The 18,618-nt window shown below is 27.5% G+C and overlaps 3 protein-coding genes across 3 annotated transcripts; 2 read left to right on the plus strand and 1 right to left on the minus strand.

The window, feature by feature from the left end:
* Nucleotides 1-223: 223 nt before the first annotated feature.
* On the plus strand, nucleotides 224-5,123 carry LOC124937078. The gene is made up of 7 exons (XM_047477592.1): nucleotides 224-639; nucleotides 720-961; nucleotides 1,034-1,156; nucleotides 1,234-1,350; nucleotides 1,418-1,600; nucleotides 2,274-2,415; nucleotides 4,476-5,123. Exons 1-7 carry the CDS (start codon nucleotides 276-278, stop codon nucleotides 4,661-4,663), a joined length of 1,359 nt encoding a protein of 452 aa, XP_047333548.1. The 5' UTR covers nucleotides 224-275; the 3' UTR covers nucleotides 4,664-5,123.
* A 1,322-nt stretch (nucleotides 5,124-6,445) lies between these two features.
* LOC124936207 (protein C2-DOMAIN ABA-RELATED 8-like) lies at nucleotides 6,446-7,491 on the minus strand. Its single transcript, XM_047476687.1, has 3 exons — nucleotides 7,330-7,491; nucleotides 7,161-7,259; nucleotides 6,446-6,958 (listed from the first exon to the last, which is right to left on the minus strand). The coding sequence occupies exons 1-3, from the start codon at nucleotides 7,435-7,437 to the stop codon at nucleotides 6,635-6,637; spliced, it is 531 nt and encodes a 176-aa protein (XP_047332643.1). The 5' UTR covers nucleotides 7,438-7,491; the 3' UTR covers nucleotides 6,446-6,634.
* A 4,723-nt stretch (nucleotides 7,492-12,214) lies between these two features.
* On the plus strand, nucleotides 12,215-12,568 carry LOC124935511 (ethylene-responsive transcription factor ERF017-like). The gene has a single exon (XM_047475944.1). It carries the CDS (start codon nucleotides 12,215-12,217, stop codon nucleotides 12,566-12,568), a length of 354 nt encoding a protein of 117 aa, XP_047331900.1.
* Nucleotides 12,569-18,618: the final 6,050 nt, after the last annotated feature.

Genomic DNA, 18,618 nt, shown 5'->3' on the forward strand with positions numbered 1-18,618 from the left:
CAACATCTTTTTGGTTTGATTTAAATTATATATAAATTTATAAAAATGTCAACTTTTATTTTTCTTTAAAAAAACTGGATTTCAACCATATATATTATGAAAACTTGAAGATAAAATTAGTACAACTTGAACTAGAGAAACAATTTTGAACTTGTGAATAAGTTAAAGACATTTTCTCATTATTTCAATACGAAAAAAATGGAAAAAATCTAGAAGGAAAACATAAGCTTCTTCTTCTGGTCCGGAGGTTGGTAAAAAGCTCAACAGCCACAATCATGGATTCTTCGTCGACTTTGAATTTGAACATATGGAAGGACACTACTACACCTAGATCCTTATATTCTAATCGGCCGCGTTTCTCTACGTTCTCATTACACTCTTCATCCTCCTCTTATTCGACAGCATCAGCCGTATATAATACATCTACCATAAATACCGCAAGGAAAGCAATTACAAGATCCTTACAGATCAAGGGTCATTCAAACAACAATGATTCAGATAACCCAACTCTGTTTAAATTGAAACCGATCAGAAATCTCAAATCATCATCTGGGTATCGATCTTTCTGGCGTCGGATTCTATTTGGGTCCAACAAATTCCGAAGCGTCATTTTGCTCAATCTCGTCACAGTTATTTACGGTAAGATTCCAATTTATTCATGAATCATGATTAAGCTACTTGAACAAATCACAGATGACCTAATTTTGTACTTGTTTTAGCTAGTAACATTTCAGTTGTTAAAGATGTTGAGACAATCACGGATCCAGCAGCATTCACTGTGGTTCGATTTGTTATATCAGCTATTCCATTTATCCCTTTTGCTTTCAAGACATGGGAAGATATTCCTACTCGTAACGCTGGAATTGAGTTGGGTTGTTGGATTAGTTTAGGATATTTGATGCAAGCATTTGGGTTACTTACATCAGATGCTGGACGTGCATCTTTTCTTTCCATGATGACTGTAAGAAAATCATAATCACCCATCATTTATTTGTTCATTCTTACTTGAATTCAAGCATAGGATATTTGACAGGTAATTGTGGTTCCAATTCTTGATGGAATGTTAGGGGCAATTATTCCTTCACGTACATGGTTTGGAGTTTTAATGTCTGTTCTAGGAATCACAATGTTGGAATCAAGTGGATCTCCTCCCAGTGTAAGTATTGTTCTTTGCATTTGCTAGAAAGACACTATTCAATTCAAATTTACAGCTATTCGTCTCAATTCATTCAGGTTGGAGATCTGCTGAACTTTTTGAGTGCTATCTTTTTCGGTATTCACATACTAAGAACAGAACACATATCAAGACAAACCAACAGAGATAAATTCTTACACCTGCTTAGCTACGAGGTTACGATGACAATTCCCTTATTGTAACGAATTCATGGCTTGTTGTTGACATTTTTGCATAACCTAGGTATGTGTCATTGCTATCTTCTCAACTTTTTCGTACTTAATTGGAGCTTGGTTTGGTGGTGGCTTTGAGGAGAGTTCTTCACCTTTGACCTGGACATTGATTTGGGATTGGATGGAAGCATTTCCGTGGATACCTGCACTTTATACTGGTGTGTTCTCCACAGTATTATGCTTATGGGTGGAGGTAATTATATTTATCTTCTGAAATCATTTAGTTAGATCAGGGTGCTTTGATTATGTGCTCTGTTGTCATCACCTTCAGTGTTCGATAACTCAACTTATCACGAAGAATTAATTGCTAATTTGATTTTCGTCCATGTGATAACTGTTATCTAAACTTAATTATTTAGATTCAGATCAAATTAAGCTAGAAGTTCTAGTTTAATTCAGTAGTTAATAAATGACTTAACTCAGTAATATAGTAAGAGTGTATAAAAGACAACTTTAACCCTATAAATGAATCAAATTGTGTTACTACAAGGGTAAAATAGACTTTTAGTATTTCCTCACATTTTATCAAACCAACTTACATGTCAAGTACTTGAAAATTTAAGATATTTTCATTTAGTTTATTTAGTTTTTGTTTCAGACACTTAACTAATTTGATATTTAAAATTTAGTATTCAATATTCAACACTTAATTTTCAGTTTGATCAAACACACGTGTATGTTTGTTCCTTCGCTAACCATATTTTTTATTAACGAAATGAATCTTTAATCAAATTATTCTGATAGATAGAATTTTGCAAATTGACATAATTGCACTGCACAAGAAAAATTATTAGAAATAGTTTTATTTACACTTCATCGAGTGTTTCTTTCTAGTATCAACTTCTTGACAAACTTGTATATGATAGATGAGTGCCATGCGTGATGTTTCGGCTACTGAAACTGCAATAATATATGGTCTGGAGCCAGTATGGGGTGCTGGTTTTGCATGGTTTCTTCTTGGAGAAAGATGGGGAGTGACTGGCTGGATTGGAGCTGCTTTTGTGCTTGGTAAGTCAACTTTATACCCTCTTGTATTGGTTGTTATTGACCATCATATTCACTTCTTTTTCAAGAATTGATATCCAATTCTAAGATGTCCCAGTCAGAAAATTTAACTAAGAAGTCAGAAGTGAAAACCAAAACGCATGACATTAAGAGCTTGTTTGATCTGATGAGGTTATTTAGAAAAAATCTATATTATGAAATCAAAATATTTTTTTTTTGGGAATACGGCTTAGTGACATTTCATTAAAAAACTCAAAGTAGGGAATGAGTTTCAAGAAACAAAGTTAGACAAGCCCTAACTTTGTTGAAAACAACAAATGAGTTTCAAACAACCAAACTGAATTACAAAAACAAACAAATTCTACCGAATTTTGGATTTGCTTTTCCTTGTAACAATTTTGAAAGGGATATTCCATCTTTGACTTAGCATCAAATTGTCTTCATTTTCCGGAATTCCTCTCCAAGTGTATGTATATTAGTGCATTTCCATATGTGACTATGTCTTCCCAGACCTATTCCTCTGATCTTTGATTTGTACTATGAATTTTGTATTTTTTCGCTCCCTCCAGATATTGTAGACTAGGGCTCCAAAGAAGCATTTGAACACATTTGCATAGAAGTTGTTGCCCTTAGCCTTTCTCATTAACAGCTCTTTGATTTCATTCCATGTACCTGGGAAGTTTGAAATATTCATATTCTTTGCAAATTTGCACCAGAGCTAAGATACAAACGAGCACTCCCAAACAAGTGATTAATGCTTTCCTCATACGCTGTACAGATTGGACAATTAACGTCTGGAATACTCATGTATTTCCTGAAATTGTCTCTTGTCGTCAATCTTTTCATGTATGTCATCCAATTGATGAATTGGTGTCGAGGGATGATCTTTGTAGACCAGACGATTTTATGTCAATCGACTACCTCTTCCTTTATTCTAAGAATTTCCCGCTACAAACTTTTCATTTGTTTCAGTTTCCCAGCTTTTAGTATCAACCCTTTCATTGAACTGAATGTTGCTGATAAGTTTAATATTCTTTTTCCTTCTGATATGCTCCTCAGGATTGAGTTGCATCTTCCATCTTTTACGTATCTGTTCGAGGATAAAAGACTATTCCCTCTTATTATGCTTGTTTGGAATTCTTCTCTAAGAATTACTCCCCTTCCATTGCCTATGTTGAATTTCATCATCCTATACGTATTCTTTCTGTATCTTATGACTTTCTTTAATGAAATCAAAATATTGTCCGATGTAAATGTGGATTATTTGGGTTAAGTTATTAATATTTTCTTTTTTATTTCATATTTAAATTTTATAAAAAGTAAAAGTAAGGGATAATTTGGTATATTTGTTGATGATTTGATATTTTGATTAATAAAGTGATTGATTATGGGATAAAAGATTATTTTGAAAAAATCTATATGACCCACTATCAAAGAAGCTATAAGTGCTTGTTTGATGTGGGTGGTGGGTTATTTGAGATTATTTTCAAATACCCACTATATAATGATTCCAATCAACAATATACTCATCAATCAAAATACTCGAAAAAATGATAATATTTACAAGTCATGGCATTAATTGTCATGAATTAGTCAGATGAGAAAGTAACAAAAACAACTCAAAAAGGTAGAGGCCTAAATTGTCACATGATTCCTCGGAGCTCTAATTCAATATCTTTGAACAAACTCATGATATATTTATACCCTATGACTAACAAAATTATCATAAACTGCGACTAACAAAATTATTTTAAAATAATCACCTAATTATTCAAATAACCCAAGACCTAACAAGGCCTAACTCATTAGGGAACACCCATAATACTTGTCTTAAAGAACCACAAACTCATTTTTCAGCAATCCCTTCAATCTTGAACTCCAAATTATTTGTGAAAATCCTTTTAGGAGATTTCCTTTGTTTGATAATGTTGCATCTATGCTCTTTCAGAAGAACACATCTTTCAAGAGTATGCATTCAGTGAAAGCATCCTGTCTCTTGATTAATGTCTTTTGTTTCTTTATGACTTAACATTGTTGCATGTATTTGGATCTTTGGCTATTAGGGGGTAGCTTGATGGTTCAGTTACACGGTTCATCTACTCCAGCATCATCTTCTCTGCCCTTCCAAGATTCAGATTCTAAGCAGAAGGAGAATCACTCATTAGTTTCGAACAAGCAAATTCCTTCACCTCTTCGCCAGCCAATTGTTGTCACCCCCAGAAGAGATGAAACAGATCCATTTAAGAAGTGAGAGCTAATATCAGCCGTTGGATTAATTTTGATCAGCTGGTACATATTACTTAAAATACAGTATAAGGGGTTGTAGTTTTTGTAACCCATAACAACTATAGACATCTAAGAGCCCAATTTGGAAACAGTTTTGTTTCTGAATCTTGATATGGCTGAGAAGAAAACGGCAATCAAATTTTGGATCAAGACACCTTTTGTATGAAAGGTATAGTTAGTAGGACACCAGAAATTGCGTCATCTTCACGTCGATGATCCAACTAATTTTCATGAAATTTGGAATATTTGTATATCTTTTCCTGATGTTTTTATTTTTTAGCTTTTTATCACTGATGCAAGTATATGGATCTGAAATGAAGTCATTATTGTATACTAGCAGATTGTATTGAAGTTCAATAATAATACCAACTAGCCCAAACTGGTAAAGTTGATGGTATGCTTTTCAAGGCTGTTTTGTGTTGTTATTTTCTGAGTCTCATTATGATATACAGCTTTGAATTATGATGTACAGCTTTGATGCATTGAAAAAAAAGTTAATTATGATTCTTCTGCTATTTACTGTTTGGTTGGTTAAGATTTGATGTTGACATATAATACTATCAAAACATAGATCCAGAGTTAAGAGCCAAATTTTGGTGATGTGTAATTTGGTCACCAAATTAATGGATAAGAGACCAATTTCTTTCCATTGAGAAAGATTGATCGGTCACCTATTTTTATATTGTCATTGGGTATTTGGAATCTCGATTAGAGCGACATATATGACCCTGCCTTGTCTTTATTATTTGACATATTTGATGAGTCTAAATCTTTGTGCCATTGTCTTTATTATTTGACATATATGATGAGTCTGAATAGTTATGTCATTGTCTTTATTATTTGACATATATGATGAGTCTGAATCGTTGTGTCATTGTCTTTATTATTTGACATATATGATGAGTCTGAATCGTTGTGTCATTGTCTTTATTATTTAACATATATGAAGGTCTGAATCGTTGTGTCATTGTCTTAATTATTATTTGACCAAAATCTTTTTGCTAATAATCTCTTGGGTTTTATGAATTTTTGATTTTTTTTTATGTCATGCTTCTCAAATAGTATTTCTAAGATATGTTTGGCGGTCTCATTTCTCCAATCCTTGTTGGGGGAGTCAATAATTATTTCGCTTTTATTAAATGACTATTTCTTTTATATATAAATGGACTATTTAATAAATAAAAAATAACTTAAATCTATATAATCATTTTAGATCTTAGGCTTGGTTTAGGTAAAATCATTCTATTAGATCAAATTTATTTATTATCTTTAGTATTTTCTTATTTATTATTTGTGTCAACTATTATTTTGAAAGAATACACTCACTCACTATTAGATCCGAAAAAAATCCAGAAACAACTTACGAAAAACGGGGATTAAACAAGAACAAGAGAGTTCATCGAAGAAAATACTTCTCCTTCCCTTTTTTCGGAAGAAAATAGGATCCGATCAAAATCGATGAAACGGAAGTTTAAAAGTAATAATTGGTGATGATTTTGAGAAAATTGTAATTTTTTTGATAAAAAAATCTTAAAATGTATTAATATGTAATTATAAAATAAAGAATAATATTTTGATATTTAGATTAATGAATTAAATGCTATGATAGATAAGATGAGTGTCAAATTAATTTGTGTTATTTAAATTATTCAAACCAAACTAGCCCAAGTCTTTTCATCAATAATCCATTTTATTAAACCATATCAAACAAAATTATTTAAATAACTTCAAATCTTAATCGGACCTTATTATTAAAATACCAAATTATTTCTTCAAATAATTTTACAATCTTATTTTACATGTCTGCCCTCATAACAAATAAGAAATAGGATAGGAGGAAAAGTACTATGCAACAATGACTAATACATAGTCATTTTTTATTTATTTTTCTTAACTAAAATTTAATTATAACATTATTTTTAATGAAAATCAAACCTTAAACAAAGGTAGGTAGTTTAGAATGAAGTGGGTTGTTAATCCACTCAATCTGGATTTGAACTTGTCCAGATTTAACATTTCTCAATTCAAGATGCATTTCTTGAATCATTTTCCCATTTTTCCAAAAGATGCAACTTTCCTCAACAAGACAATTCATCTTCTTGTTTGCTTCAACTATCCCCACCACTCTACCTTCTTCTCGAAACAATTCTTGATCATCATCATCTAATAATTTCATCATCATCTTTATGTACGGTTTAATGTCTATTTCAGCATCACCCATTTTATCGTCTCCTGTCAAAGTGTCCTTATCCCAAACTGCCTGATAAATAAAAGGGTGAAGTTAGAATTTGAAATCTACCCGGATTAAATTTTTTCAAAACATTTACCCGGGCTACAATAATATGATAAATAAACAAACAAAATTTACATATATCAATAATTTGGACAGCCCGGCTACAACCAAGTAGCCTAATACATAGATCAGTCTTTGATACATATATGATTAAGTAATAATTACTTACTAAGATAATAGGAAGAAGATTTGTGTCGTTGATCGCCAGAGTAAGCTCTTCGTCCCATTGAGGATTACAATTGTTGTGTATGAAACGAGTCTTCACTTTCTGAATGAAATTGCGAATAAATCAAAATAGTAACAAATGAAACACTTTATGGGTATTTGATTTGAATTACCTGATTTCCCATGGTGACTATGACATAAGGATCACTAGCTATTATGTCTTGAACGACAAGATTTATGCCTCGAAGAACCTTGATTCTCAATAACCCTAGTGTCGTCATAGCCTAAGTAATTGTTTATAGAGATATGATCATATATGTATAACCTGTTTTTCGATGAGAATTATTGATGTGTGGTCTTATAATAATTCAAGATCACTTTCATATCCAACAAATTCATGTTAGCTAGTCACAAAGATGAAAAAGAAAAGAAGAGGAAGACTTAAAATGGGTCCATCTTTGGTCTGGTGGTCGTGATAGTGGCGCCAAGTATAATTATTAGACAAAAACTAACCAATCAAAGAAAAAGAATCATCCTTTTGAATAGTATAGTATAAAGAATTCATCCTTACCCATTCTATGAAGATTTAAATCTAGTTTATTTATACATGGTGACCAATAATGGGTACAATTATCTAATTGATCGTGGAGTGAATTACGAAGAATAAAGGGTAAGAATATGTCACTATAATTCATAAAAATGGCTGGAGTTAGGAGATCAAATGTTTAAGTTTTCGAATTTTACATGAGAATGCCCGATCATGTCCTGGACAGGTACCTCATATTTAATTCTCATTCATGATAATTTGGTATCAATCCCAACAAATACCCCAAATACTCGATTATATGACATTTTCGTACTCAATCTTGTCTTTGTTGCAACTTTTTAAAGTCGATTAAAAATAATTACTCATTTTTGAATTCGAATCCGACATGTATTTTAATTTTACTAGTTGTCCCCACCCCCAAATTCGTAATTAATTTTACTAGTCGTCTCTGATCCCAAATTCAATTTGAATTATCCATCCCCTATCTTATTCGAGAATACTCACAAATATAAGATTTGAAATCTCTAAGAAAGAACACCTTAAAAAAAAGTAAAAATAATTATTTTAGGATCGTGTCCATCTTGTTTTATGTCTAAATTTTCAAAAGAATATATATAACTGATTGTGGTTTGTGATTGAATTCAAAATTCATTGTTCATCTTAAATTTGATAATCTTGATTGATTGGATAACTCATTTTAAACAAGTGTTTTTGGGCCATGAATTGCATTTTTACTTAAAAAATAAACCTAACCACAAAATACAAAACTTTGAGAAATATATAACATTATATATATTTAAAAAATAAAACCTTACTGACATGAGAGAAAATAAACGAAAAGTAAAATAAAATAAAATAAAAATAAGAAGACCACTAAACACTAAATAAGAAGAAAAACACAAATATGTCACGAAAAATCCTGAAGAAAGACAATTAGTATTTCAATTAAATCCACCTTTTCTGAAATCTAAAAAATTATATATAATTTATTAATAAACCATTTAAAATTCATAAAACCACTACAAATTTTAGAATTAGAACCTTAAATTCCAATTCTAATTAAACTCACTTTCAATCAATTAAACATATTCATGTTTTTTGTGGGCTCATTCAATTAATAAAAAAATATCTGGTTGAGATTAATTAATCAATTAAACTTAATTATTTTTTAATAATTTTTTACACCATTATATATTTAAAATTTTCTTTAAAATATATTTGAAATTTAAATATATAAAGTAAAATGGACCACGGTAGTTGTGATATAGTGGGCAGTGGCCACCAAATTAATTAGACAAAACTAATCAATCAGAGAAAACGATTTCATATTATTCCTAAATATAACATATTAGTTTTCCCAAAAAAAAATATAACATATTAGTTTAGTAATTATCCAATTCCATTTTTATTTTCATAATAAAAATATAAAATGTATTCCATGTATAGACACACAAAAAAAAAAAAAATTTACTTAATTCTTCTCATCATATGTTCATTTATAGAAAATCAATATTTTAGATTATATTTAATTATTAATTATTATATTTTATTATTACTAACTCGATTAATTAATGAAGTGTAATTTTAAATTCCATAACAAATTATTAACCCAAAAATGTTAATTATTTAATTACTATATATACAATTTAATCAGGTTAAATAATTTTAAACATTATACTGGGATGAAAATAGATACACGTATATTTGCTAAATGTGGGTACTAAATAGTTGAGTTCTTGTATCTTAAATTGGGATCGAGATATAAAAAATAGGAGAAGTCACCTGATCTGATCGGCGGGAATAAAAAAACCTGACAAACACTGACTGTGACTATATGAATATTAAAAATAAATAAGTACATATTAAAGTTTTGAAAGACAGAAACCGAACGGATATATCCAAACCGAACTAATTATACATTATAAATAATTAGTGCACCCGCCAAATTAATGCCACTTCTTTTTTGTCACCTTTCAAAATTTTATGGCATGTGTTTCCTCATGCACAGAAACCACAATAAATAAATAAATAAATATATATTATTTAAGATAAAAGCTCAAAATTTAAGAAAAAAACCTTTATTATTATTCATATAATTAAGAATATAAGTAGTAATTCAATAATGTATGAAGTGACAAAAAAATATTTAAATAAATAATCAATCCATACTTAAAATTAAATTTATGACTTCTTAAAAAAATATATATATTAAAAAGATAAGCATCAAAACACACCTAATTACGAAAAGTCAAAAGCTAAAAGAAAGCGCGTCCAAATAATTCTTTTAAATTAGGCAGAAGTTAAAAAAAATTAAAAACAGTTATAATTAAATATTATTTTATCACTCTCTATGATTCAATTGTTATATTTAAAAAATTTTCATTATATATTAATATCATTTTAAATTTTTTTTATCAAGAAAAAATTACATAGTTAAAATCACCACATTAACATTTTTTTAAAATAATTTAAGATCTAATATTTAAATACTATAAGCCACGGTACGTTGGTTTGAAAGATTTGATTCTGTCATGGAGAACGCGAGCATAATTTGAGTTTAACCCTAACCTAAACCCAAAATATTAATTTGCGTGAGTTAATATGGGTTGGGTTGAGTATGGGTTGAGTTGAGTATGAGTTGAGTTTAATTTGAGTTGGGTTAGAATTATTCAAATTACCTAAATTATATAAATTTAATTTAATTCTCTATTATTAATCCAATATAAATTAATCATCTTCCAACTTAAGTTGAACACGTTTTTGACATATTTAACACGTTTTCACGCGTTTTTCACACGTTTAACAAGTTTTTAATATTTTTAACACGTTTCCACACTTATAGCACGTTTTTCACACGTTTAACACTTTCTCACGTTTTTACACGTTTACCACGTTCTCACGTTTTTGCACGTTTAACACGTTTTTTACATGTTTAACACGTTTTCACACTAATAACACATTTTTCACGTTTTTGACATGTTTAATACGTTTAACGTGTTTTTGACAAGTTTAACCCATTTTTTAAATATTTTTGGCACGTCTAACACGTTTTTAACATATTTAACACGTTAACATGTTTTTGATAAGTTTAACACGGTTTTCACGTTTTTAGCACGTTTAACACGTTTTTGACATTTTAACACGTTTTTGACATTTCATGTTATCATTTGATTTGATTATTTTAAATATATAGTTAAAAAATATGAGAAGATTATGCTTAATTTTCTTTTTGTGATGGTAAGACCTTCTCTCACACTTTGATATAATAGAATATTGTTATGGACGATCGTCTAAGTCTAACCAATACGTACATCCGAGATCTCATGTCTTTTGAAAAGTCCATTTCAAGTTGTGTTAGAAATGTTTTCCATGAAATGTACAATATTTAAGTGTTAGGGATAGTTTTGAATAGTTTATTCTCAACTTATTCAATTTATTCTCAAATACGTTTATATGATCTCATCTTAGTTTGGATATGTTTGATATAGCTTATACGTCTAGTTTATTTATTTTTAATATTTATAATATATTATTTAATAATTAATATTATTAAATAATTAATATTCTATATAGATATAATTTTATATATATATATATTTATTAATTTAATTTTAAATATTAATAAATGATTTAAATTAAAAAATAATATACATTTAAAAATAAATTATATTAATATATTATTTTTATAATTTTATTGTTAATATATAATTTTAATTATTAATAAATAACTTAAATTAAAAAATAATATATTTTAAAATAAATTATATGAATATGTTAATTTTTATAAATATATAATTTTAAATATATTTAATATAAATATGATATAAAATATATATAGATATATATATATATAAAAGTATTTAATAATATCTTTTTCACATTTTTACAATTCCCTCTATCATCCAATCTTTCAATTGTCAATTTATTTTTGTGAACTCTCACACTTTTAGTATTATCATTCATTTAGGGATTCATCTCAATTGTAATCAGTATTTTAGATAATTAATTAAGATTATTTTAATTTTTAAAATTATAATTATAAATAAAAATATCAAAAGTATTTATATTTCATATTTTACTTAATTATTTTATATATTAAAAAATAATTAAGATACATATATTATAAATAATAAATAAAAATATATTTAAATATATGTTTTTTATTATAATAATTTTATATAAAAATATTATAAATATATAGAATAAATGAGAGAGAATGAATAAAATAATTAAAAAAAGATTAAATAGATGAGAGAATAAATAAAATAATTAGAAATAAATGAAAGAGATGAAAAAGAATGAATAAAAAAATATTTAAAAATGATAAGAGAGAAAAACGATAAGAATATAATCTTAAACGCTGAAGAGGGAAGTAAAGAGAAATTTGAGTTTAAACGCAAAAATGTGTTGGATTGTAATTTTTTATGTAAGCTTATTACGCAAAGTTATTACACATACGCTCATTCGCGACTTATTTACGGTGACGGTGAGAATAGAGATAGAGAAACTAAATGAAGCCCATTCCTGTGAAGAGAGTCCGCGGTCGGTACAATTACAAAGGGGTGAGGTTGAAGAAATCGGGAAAGTGGGTGGCGGAGTCGCGGAAGCAAATGGGCCGCAACAAAATCTGGCTCGGAACTTACAATACTGAGAAGGAAGCTGCCCTAGCCCACGATGCCGCCATCGTCTGTCTTCGTGGAGCTTCTTCTTTCGCATCACTCAATTTTCCTGATGACCTTCCAATATTGCAAATCATCCCGACAGCTTCTCCAATTCCGAGATTCAGTTGGCGGCAGAGATGCATGCACTTAAAGATCGGGACGACGCCGTCGTTCCTGTTCGGCTCCCCGGGACAGACGTCGTGAGCGAAGTTGATGTCATTCTTCGTATTGGAAGAGGAACAGACAGAAAGAGATGGTGATTATGTTTTACAAGAGTGTTTTATGAGTTTTTTGTTTCATTCTAAAGAATAAATTTGTTTTCTTGTTGTTGTTGTTTAGGGTAATCTTGTTGTTGTTGTTTAGAGCAAGTAAATAGAAGCTTTTTGTGAAATGTTTTTTATATGTTTTAAGTTGGATGACCTAATTCTAAATCTTAGAATATTACCAGAACAATCTTGATTAATTCATATCTTGTTCATATCAAATATCAATTGCAACAATTACCAACATAAAATTTTCAATTTTCTGAGAGTAGATCTTTTAGTCTCATATATAGTTTTTGTAATTAATTATACATCAATCTATTTACATTAATAGGGTTTATAGATTAGATTACACTCCATGGAATTACATATACATAGGAAATACTAAAAGTTATGTTTATAGATTATAAAAAAAAAAACATTTATGTATAGAGAACAAATCTAAAAGTAAGGTTTATAGATTACAAAAACATCAATGTACAGAGAACAAAATTGCACTCTGAGATAAATTTAAAAATAGGGTTTATATTTATCTAATAATAATATAATTGAAGGGTTCACCTCTGTTTATAAAAAAATAAAAAAAATCCAGAGACTATTTTTTTACAAAATAAAAATAAAATTCTAAATAGTTTGGTCTTGACATAAATGATATTATACTGAATGAGTCAAAATTGAAGTTGATATTAAATATAATTCAATTTTTATATTTAATTATTTTTATATTTAAAAAATTATAAATAATTTAATTTTTATATTTGAAAAATTATAAAATTGTGATTCAATTATCCACTTAGAAATTTTTTTATAAATAAATTAAATATACTAGTAAAATAACATAATAAATACATACATATTATAAATAATTTATTAAAACATAATTATCACTTTGATTCTATTACTCCTCTATTATAATTTTCATGTTGTGGTTCAGATTTTAGTGCAAATAATAAGTTTGAAACACTATAGTAGACAAATAGAAAATATAATATTAAAAATTCAGTGTTAGTGTTTTTTTTATAGTTAAAATATAATAAATTTAATTAAAACTTTTATTTTTTTTTAATTAATGGATAAGTTGCCTAGTCAATGGATTTGTTAGGTTTACCAATTAGAAAGACCCAATAGGGAGAGTAAGACAGTGAATTCTTTATAATGATATAATAAAATTAAAAAATGTTCTCTTAAAACTTCAGAAAACTAGTGAGATTAACATTTTTTCGGAGAAAAATATCATTCTAACATTAGGAATTTCATTACGAAAATTTAAACTTAGAATAAATGTAACTAAAAATAAGAAAAACATTAAAAAAACAAAATTTCCAATTTTGGGCCCCAAATGTCCAATTTTGAGAGAAAAAATCATAAATGTCCTATTTCGAGACCCGAAATGTCACACGTTTCAGGACCCGAAATGTCATAACTAGGGACATCTTCTCCCCAAAATAGACATTTTTGGACACGAAATAGGACATTTCGGGATTTCTTCTCCTAAAATTGGACATTTTAGAACCCGAAATATGACATTTCAAGATATTTTCTTCCAAAAGTAGACATTCCGGGATCCGAAATTGAAAATTTTGGGACATTTTTTCGAAATGTGCATTTTCTAGACGTTTTTATAAATAAAATGTAGTAAAAAACATTTGTACCAACAATCGGTACCTTTCAAGTTTAACAGGGGTGATTTGTTCAGGTTCAGTGTTTTATTTACTGCGTTGGTCTCTTTACTGGTTTCCTGAAAGATCAAACAGTTCATTATCATTTAAAAACGATCTGAACAATATTGAAATACCATGTGTTAGGGTTTTGGTTAGGAGAAGATTTTCGCTAGAAAAGTTTGAGAAAAAGAAATAAATGACATAGGATTTCTGGATTTATTTTCGCTACACCTTAGCTGAGTTTATTATTTTTTATTTATTTGATAATAAATTTAGTATTATTATTATTATTACGGTGGAATCTGTTAATATTTAATATGTAAAATTTATAATTTATAATTTTTTTTACAAATAATTTTTTTTTTTGAAATGACAAAACTTATTATATTATTTTATTTAATCATGCAACCAAATGATAAAACTATTATAAACTTCTTCTAAAACTCAATTAAACTTTAATCAATTAATCATCATTAAATTAAAAGTTAGCTCAAATATAAATTTAGGGATGGTAATGGGGCAGTTCGGGGCGAAGAATACATTTACCATCTCCGCTCCGTTCGGTTTCAATCGATTTCGGGGAATCCGCGGGGCACCAGTAATAAAATATTTTTAAAAAAATAAAAAAATCTATAAATTATTTTTTTAATATAATATATATTGTAATATATTAAAATTTTATATTATTATAAAAAAAATAAACATATAACTCTTATTTAGAATGAATAAATAAATATATTAGTAATTTAATATATTTAATTATGTTTATAATGTTCACAATAGAATTAAGTTGAAATCGGGACAAATCAAGAACACAAATATCATTCTTGTTCGGTTTCGTGGAAAACTGAAACAGGACAATTCGGTTAGATTTTTGCAGGCAATTTCAAATTAACATACTTACATAAAATAAAACAAATAAGAACGCATCTTAACTAATTTCATTTTATTTAATCAATAAATTACATATCATTTTGTAAACGACAAGTACAAAATATGTGAATTTTTTATCCAAACAAACAATGTACTACACTTTCCCAACGAGAACATAATAAATCTTTGTCTCTTACAGACCAACAATTAAGCTCACAATCTATGGAGTTTTTGAGAGATGTTCAACTACTTTGTATGGAGCGGTGGTCTTCTTTTTTTGTAGAACTTCCCCCAAAGAGACCCGATCATGTCGAACCTTTTGTGATCATTAACCCGGCCACTGGAATGAAGGTTGAAGTATTGCACCTTCTGGTTTGTCAAGAGGAGAAAGAGATAACAGTTTTCTGCTGTATCCTATATAAACCATCATGAACTTAAATTGTTCTTGCAATTCCTATTTTATTTCTGTATCCAAAACTTCTTTGGAACGGAAGACCCACATAACTCTCACCTTTCATTTCCTGATGAGAACTCTCTTACGAAATCTTGATCGTTTACTTATCCTAATTGGGTTTTGATAGAATTTGAGAGAATGGAAGAAGAAGAAGAATGAATCAGAAGGAATTTGTGAAGAGAATACAAAAAATAGGGCTTATTTAAGGACGGCGCCGCAGAGAACTTAGGTACAAAATTAGGGTTTCCTTTCATTATTTTTAATAAGCCCAATTGCTATTATTTTGAAGTTGAATGTTAGTGTTTTTAATTAAATGGGCCAAATTTTGAAAGGTATTATTAAGGTGATCAGTTGGTTAAATTCGACCCATATTATCCAACTTAAATTAAATTTTGTCAACCCATATTAATAATACATAACTTATATTAATGAATAATATGGGTTGGGTTGGGTTGGGTTAATCCAAATGAAATTGTAGTTTGTAACATATTAATTACGTTTTTTACTCGTTTAATATCTAACACATTTTTGTCCTCGTTTTCACATTTTGATCCGTTTAACAATTTTTTTGATTCGTTTTACCTAATTTAATACGTTTTTTTACTTATTTAACACGTTTTTAAATCGTTCAATTAATATTTGATTCGTTTAACCTATTTGACTCGCTTAATATGTTTTTAGTTTTAACAAATATGTAACACATTTTAATCCATTACACACGTTTTAGCATGTTTAATACGTTTTTGCATATCGATTTCGAAGTCTGAAATAAAAAAAAATGATATGAATATTAAAAATAAATATATATTAAATAAGTACACATTAAAGTTTTAAAAGACAGAAACCGAACAGATATATCCAAACCGAACTAATTATACATTATAAATAATTAGTGCACCCACCAAATTGATGCGGACTTTTTTTTTTTTTTTTTTTTTTTTTTTTTTTTTTTTTTTTTTTGTCACCTTTCAAAAATTTATGGCATGTGTTTCCTCATACACATTAACACATTAACCACAATAAATAAATAAATATATTATTTAAGATAAAGCTCAAAATTTAAGAAAAACCTTTATTATTATTATTATTATTATATATATAATTAATTAAGAATATAAGTAGTAATTCAATGTATGAAGTGACAAAAAAATATTTAAATAAATAATCAATCCTTACTTAAAATTGAATTTTATAACTTCTTACAAAAAAAAAATAATATATTAAAAAGATAAGCATGAAACACACCTAATTACGAAAAGTCAAAAGCTAATAGAAAGCGCGTCCAAATAATTCTTGTAAATTATGCACAAGTTAAAAAATAATATATAATTAAATATTATTTTATCACTTCCTATGATTCAATTGTTATATTTAAAAAATTGTCATTATATATTAATATCATTTATTTTAAATTTTTTTATCAAAAAAAAATTACATAGTTAAAATCACCACATTAACATTTTTTAAAATAATTTAAGATCTATTTAAATACTATAAGCCACTAGGCTTGTTTGAAAGATTTGATTCTAACTAGGTTACAAGAAGAGGCTATGGAGAACACCCATGGAATAAGGACTCATTAATATCGACCTTATAAGTGGTTACTTTTTTACAGATCTGATTCTATGTTGCAAGAAGAGGTCATGGAGAACACCCCTTCCATAAGGACGACTTATTAAAAGCAACCCTACAAAAAAACGAATTATTGACAAGTCGTTGTGATGCGTAAAACTCAGAAATATAACTATACACAAATATAGTGAAATCCTAATCATACAACCAAAATAAAATTAATAGAATTCACAATTCACAATTAACATTTACTCATTATACAGTTTTATTTCTAGATGAATATTGATGTTACAAGACTAGCTAGTGTACTTTTATTGTCTACATCTCATTTTTTTATTTGTTTAGTCCAATGTGTGACAACATTGGTGATTGGTGTAACTTTACTATCGATAATTCTTTGTCTTTTGTGCTTGTACTAAACCTAGTTCATGAATGAGTTGCTCATAAGTCTTTTGATATCTGAGACATATCAATTGAAGATTGGATAGTCTTGTCATGTTTGGGGTATATCAATTGAAGATTAAATAACTAAAATACTTACTAAATGGTTGTATTTGTTTTGATTCTTTCACCATACTAACAACTTTATGGTTTTTGTTTCTTTGAAAGAGATTATTAAGAATTAACAATAAAAACATTTCATGTTATCATTTGATTTGATTATTTTTAATATATAGTTAAAAGATATGAGAAGATTATGCTTAATTTTTTTTTTGTGATTGTAAGACCTTCTCTCACACTTTGATATAATAGAATATTGTTATGGACGTCTAACCAATGTCTAACCAATGCGTACATTCAAGATCTCATGTCTTTTGAAAAGTCCATTTCAAGTTGTGCTGAAATTTTTTCCATGAGATGTACAATATTTAAGTGTCACTGAAGACTAGTTTTGATTCAGTTTATTCTCAGCTTATCCAGCTTATTCTCAGCTTATCCAGCTTATTCTCAAGTATATTTGATATGATCTTAATTTATTTAATTATTAAGTTTGAGTATGTTTGATACTGCTTATACGTCCAACTTATTTATTTTTAATATTTTTAATATATTATTTAATAATTAATATTATTCAATAATTAATATTATATATAGATATAATGTTATATATATATTTATTAATTTAATTTTAAATATTAATAAATGATTTAAATTAAAAAATAATATATATTTGAAAATAAATTATATTAATATATTATTTTTTTATAATTTTATTGTTAATATATAATTTTAATTATTAATAAATCACTTAAATTAAAAAATAATATATTTTAAAATAGATTATATGAATATATTAATTAATTTTAAATATATTTAATATAAATATGTTATATAAAAATATATATATATATATAAATATTTAATAATATTTAATAATATCATTTTCACATTTTCATACTTCCCTCTATGATCTAATCTTTCAATTATCAA

This window comes from Impatiens glandulifera, chromosome 4, assembly GCF_907164915.1.
Source record: "Impatiens glandulifera chromosome 4, dImpGla2.1, whole genome shotgun sequence".
NCBI lineage: Eukaryota > Viridiplantae > Streptophyta > Magnoliopsida > Ericales > Balsaminaceae > Impatiens > Impatiens glandulifera.